The 5,000-nt window shown below is 44.9% G+C and overlaps 1 protein-coding gene across 2 annotated transcripts in view; it reads left to right on the plus strand.

Moving 5' to 3' along the window:
* Positions 1–5,000, plus strand: part of gab3 (GRB2 associated binding protein 3) — a 43,021-nt gene that overhangs the window by 8,327 nt on the left and 29,694 nt on the right. For both annotated transcript variants that reach the window (XM_063203900.1, XM_063203899.1), the window contains exon 2: positions 3,689–3,995. In XM_063203900.1, coding sequence (XP_063059970.1) covers positions 3,689–3,995 — 307 coding nt within the window. The remainder of the gene's footprint in view (positions 1–3,688; positions 3,996–5,000) is intronic.

Below are 5,000 nucleotides of genomic sequence, written 5' to 3' on the forward strand. Positions count from 1 at the left end.
ATAATAGGGGCGTGTCTTAACCCTAAAGACAGAGTGGTGTTTGAACTTCCATATAAGTAAGCATAAATATCCTCCTGGATGGTCACAGAAGACTCATATAATTGTTTTTTTATGACGTTCAATACTTAGTCTATTGCTTTTTCTAGACGTCTTGTCCAGAGTTGGTTCCCATAAACACTGAATTAATAATGGCTTACCTTTAGTGCTACTTTAAGAGGGACATATGAGGAAGAAAAAAGTACAGTGCATAGCTTTTAAGGGAGCATGTGTGTAAAAAATGCATGAATATACTTTACAGCCCAAGCGTGACCCAAAAGAGGCAGCCCTCCAGGGACCCTCAGCCCTTCACACAGTACAGTATACACCACACTACAGAGCTAATGTGGTAAAATATCAAAGCCAAAACGGGCTCTGAAACCACAGTGTTGTGGGTAAATACTCTGCAGTATCTAGTGCATGCTTTTGTGTGCCTTTGTTTGCTGCAAAAAAACCATCACAGTTGCTCCATTATTTGCTCAAACACATTTTTTTTCTTTCCAGAATCCCAAAAATAGTGGAAGCATATGTCACATGTCGACAGTTTTAAACGCACACACGCGTACACGCACACATACACACACACACACACGCACACACACGCACACACACACATACACGCACAGACTCAGAGTTGATGGGCTCCTCTAAAGGTCATGGACATATTTGAGAGTCTATAGAACTTCTGCTACCCCACCCCCCACCCAACTGCAACCCCCCCCCCCCCCCCCCCCGCCCCCCCAAATGACCCCCCCCCCCCCTCACTCTCTCAGTCTAAACGTCGACAAAATGTTTTTTGTTCTCCTCAGACGACTGTCTGTTGTGCATTCTACTTCCTCTTTCAGGCTCCCTTTCTGGGAAAGGCTTCTGTCAGTTCCTCACAGTGACCATATCAACAGCAAGCAAGAAAAAAAAAACGAACGGGCCTGTGTTGTCTGCAGCCAGGCAGGCAATGTACCACCAGGTCACACCATATCAAAAGCAGCAAGAAACGAACGGTCTTGTTGTTGTCTGTACAGGCAGTTAAGCAGTTAAGCAGCCAGGGAGGCAGGCAGGCAGGCGAGGTATCACTAGGTCATTCTGTGACCTTGGCTTTCTGAGCATGCTCGTTGCCATGGCGCACATAACCAAAGCAAGGGCTATGGCGGAGAAATGTGGGTTAACGCGTGTGAGCAGTGGTTGCATTAAGGAGTGTATGACGTGCCAACAGTGAGACACAGTGAGAACAGTGAGAATCATTTAGCCTACATTTCATTAAGCAGACATTTATATTCAAAGCAAAAAGCTTTATAGACAGCGACATACAAAGCATGGGGAAGAGCACAGCAATGTACAAGTAATGCAAGCATTACAAACTAGAGACGCATGCAAAGCAGAGTACACACATGAACATGTCAAACACAGAGTGCAGAAGTTGTTATTTGCCTGGAAAAAAGGGTTGGACAAATTGTTGACTGAGAGATATTTTTAAGGGTGTACTCACAGTATGACATGATATTATCATCACCTTTGCTACTGTTTGCGTGCATGACGAGCTTTCTAAAAAATAGTATGCATGTTTCTGGAAAGTATGTGCAGATGATAACCCTTTCTAAAAATACTAGAGGTTTGTGTGGACTGGTCTGGTCTGATTTGTTTTTTTGGTTGCTTGTTTGGTTTGGTTCGGTTTTTGATTGTTCTGGTCTGGTTCGGTTAAGGTTAGTTTGGTCTGGTATGGTATGGTATGGTTCACTCTGGGGGTGTATTCCAAGAGCCTGGCTCAGTACTAAACCAGGGGTAGGCTACATTTCTCGAAAGCCTTTACTATAGTTGTTAGCCAGTTAGCAACTTGTTGTCAATAGGAAATTGCATTGTGAACAACAAAGTAGTTAACGTACAAAGTAGTTAGCAACTATAGTTTCGAGAAATGGACCCAAGTTTAGGTTAACCTTGAAGTAGTGGTAAATCATCTAATAGGACAGCAAATGTCCTCATATCCTGCATAGCTATCTACTATTAGCAGGTTTACTGCGTCCTATAGGTTAACTTAGCCATGTTCATCACTTAATCGTATTCTTGGAATAACCCCCTTGCTTGGTTTCATGTTACCTTGCGTTTCATGTTTGGTTTGGTTTTTGATTACTTTGGTTTGGTCTGGTCTGATCTGATTTGATCTGGGTTTGGTTTCCTGTGTTGTGCCCCTACTACATCTACACCTTTACATCTTCTAAACTGCATCCTTGTTGATCAGCAGTCTAGATCAGCCACACACATCAGTCAGTCGTAATCGGTCTTAAGGAGTCGCTCATGCCGCTGGTCATGTGACGGAAGCAAAACTGCTGACTGACGGGACTGACTGCGTCAAGCCAGCGCCACAGCCACTTGGGTTTCCCCCTTGAGGCCCATCAGCGGTTGGTCAGGAGGAGGAGGAGGAGGAGGAGGAGAGAGGAGGGGGGGAGTGAGAGAGAGGATGGGGGAGAGAGAGGATTGGGAGGAGGAGAAAGAGGAGGAGGAGAGGGAGGAGGAGGAAGAGGAGTGCACCACTCCATCCTCCTCCCTCCCATCCAGCCCTCTGGACAAGAGGTCTAGCCCTCTACACCCTCCACCCCCTACACCCCCTTCTCCCATCCAGTCTTGCAATGCACCACTCCCTCCACTCCCCCACTCCCCCCTCTCCCATCCAGTGATCTGCACAGATGGGCTGCTTTGTCAGGTTAAACTACCGGTAGGCCGTTAGCTTTTCCCTAACCTGTAGGGCACGCCACTGTAGTGCATTATAATGGCTTGGTAGCTCCATTTGATGCGGTAGCTCATATTGTGGGGACATCAGCCCTCTGTCTCTTCATGTGCCATCCCTCACACAGGGGGAGCAGCTAAGAGCTACTGTGCACTGTACGCTTACAACTGAGGTGACAATCAGTACCTTTAATTCAGAATGAAGAGGTGTTTACATGACATTTTTACAGCAGAACTAAGCTTTATTTAGAATGAAGTGGCGTTAATTCGGAATTAAATGTCTCATGTAAACATAGCCAATGTATGTCGAAACAGGAGTTGTTCTAATGTTACTGACCCTGGTGCACAAACATGAAATAGACATTTAATCTTACTTAATCAGCTGTGTGATGGCTGTCTTTATGCTGATATCTGACAGACAGAATGGCAGACAGTCTCTGGTTTGATGGATGAATATATTACGGGCAATTCACTTCCCAAACACATTGCTGGTCAGATGTTAGAACCAGCTATTGAGTGCTTTGGTTTCTGTTGGTGATAAATGAACAAGGGGTTCAAGTTTGGTTCAAATACCAGTACAGTATATTCTGATTCTACTGTACGTAGCTGCTCTCATCACTTCTAATTCTTCTACCGTAAAGCCGTCTTTCTTTGCTATTGCATGTTCCAAACAAGATTTCACTGTACTGTTGTTTAGTAACAACAAAACAGCAAGTAACAACAAAAGGCTTGCGAAAGCATCTCTTTGCTGCAAAAACAGGTCGCACTGGTCGCATTGCATGAATGGACAAAAATATTCACTTTATCTGTGTCTTTATCTATGTATTTCTCTCTCTCTCTCTCTCTCTCTCTCTCTCTCTCTCTCTCTCTCTCTCTCTCTCTCTCTCTCTCTCTCTCTCTCTCTCTCTCTCTCTCCCTCTCTATCCCCCCATATTAGTCATGGAGGAAGCGCTGGTTCGTGCTGCGCCAGGGCCGCATGAGCGGCAACCCGGACGTGCTGGAGTACTACCGCACCAAGTCGTCGCGCAAGCCCATCCGCACCATCGACCTGCAGGAGTGCGAGGTGCTGACGCACGGCGAGCCCCAGCAGCACCTGCACAAGAGGCCCTTCCAGAACCAGCACCTGTTCGTGGTGAAGACCAGCGCCCGCGTCTTCTACCTGCTGGCCAAGACACAGGAGGAGATGAACAGCTGGGTGCAGAGCATCAGCCAGATCTGTACCTTCAGCGTCCCCGATGACACAGGTGAGGCTGGGCGGGGGGTTACATTTCGTTAGGACTGACATTAACATTAAATGTTTGATGTTGAAAACATCACATTTTGTTATGTCATTATCATCATTATTATAGGCAATTGTGGCTCAATGGTTAGGGAGTTGGTAAGACTGGAGACTAGGGATGCACAATACCACTTTTTTCGAAAAAGGATGCTAGTACGAGTACATTGCCGATAGCGAGTACCAAGTACAATGAAAATGAATCCATAACCTTGTTTTTTCAACCTGTGATATTTGTTTTATTGTCCATTTCCATATGGATTTAAATGTTAGTCAATGTATGAGGTGGTGCTTTTTTCCCGTGCTGCTTTTAAGTCAACAGAACATGACAAGATGTTTTATGTAATAGCAGTGTGTTGGTGCCTGATATCAACAAGTGTTTGACGAGTATGAGTATAGGTATATTGAGCAAGTAGAGTAGAGTAGAGTATCATTTATTGATCCCGGGGGAAATTATGTATCGGCGCCAGTATCGATATTGTGCATCCCTACTGGAGACAGCTGTGGCCTTGTGATCCGAAGGCCACAAGTCTGAAATAGGAAGGATGTGAGTGGTCTCTGGCACCCTCACCTACACTCCTGGCTGATATGCCCCTGAGCCAAGGTTATGTTTGGACTTGTATCACCAAGTAAGAGTGGGGACAGCAATGGCTGTACTAAGTAAGAATGATATCTAACTTTTTTTCTTTTGGGGACTTTTTTGAGCGCAAAACTTTTCATTGCTCATGAATGACATTTTTGAGTATATGATGATAAAACATCTTGTAATCTTGTAAGAATGATGTTGGTCACCTATGCTTTCATCTATGCCTGAAATGCCCTTGAGCTAGCCATATAACCACTCATTGCTTTAGGGACAGTACCTACCTACCCTCTGACTAAATACCTGAAAGTTTCCGTGAATAAGAGTGTCAGTTAAGTGTAATGTAATATCATCTTTTCTTGACTTCAATTTCTGCCGTTTGCATGTGTG

This window comes from Engraulis encrasicolus, chromosome 7 (assembly GCF_034702125.1).
Source record: "Engraulis encrasicolus isolate BLACKSEA-1 chromosome 7, IST_EnEncr_1.0, whole genome shotgun sequence".
In the NCBI taxonomy this organism is placed as follows: domain Eukaryota; kingdom Metazoa; phylum Chordata; class Actinopteri; order Clupeiformes; family Engraulidae; genus Engraulis; species Engraulis encrasicolus.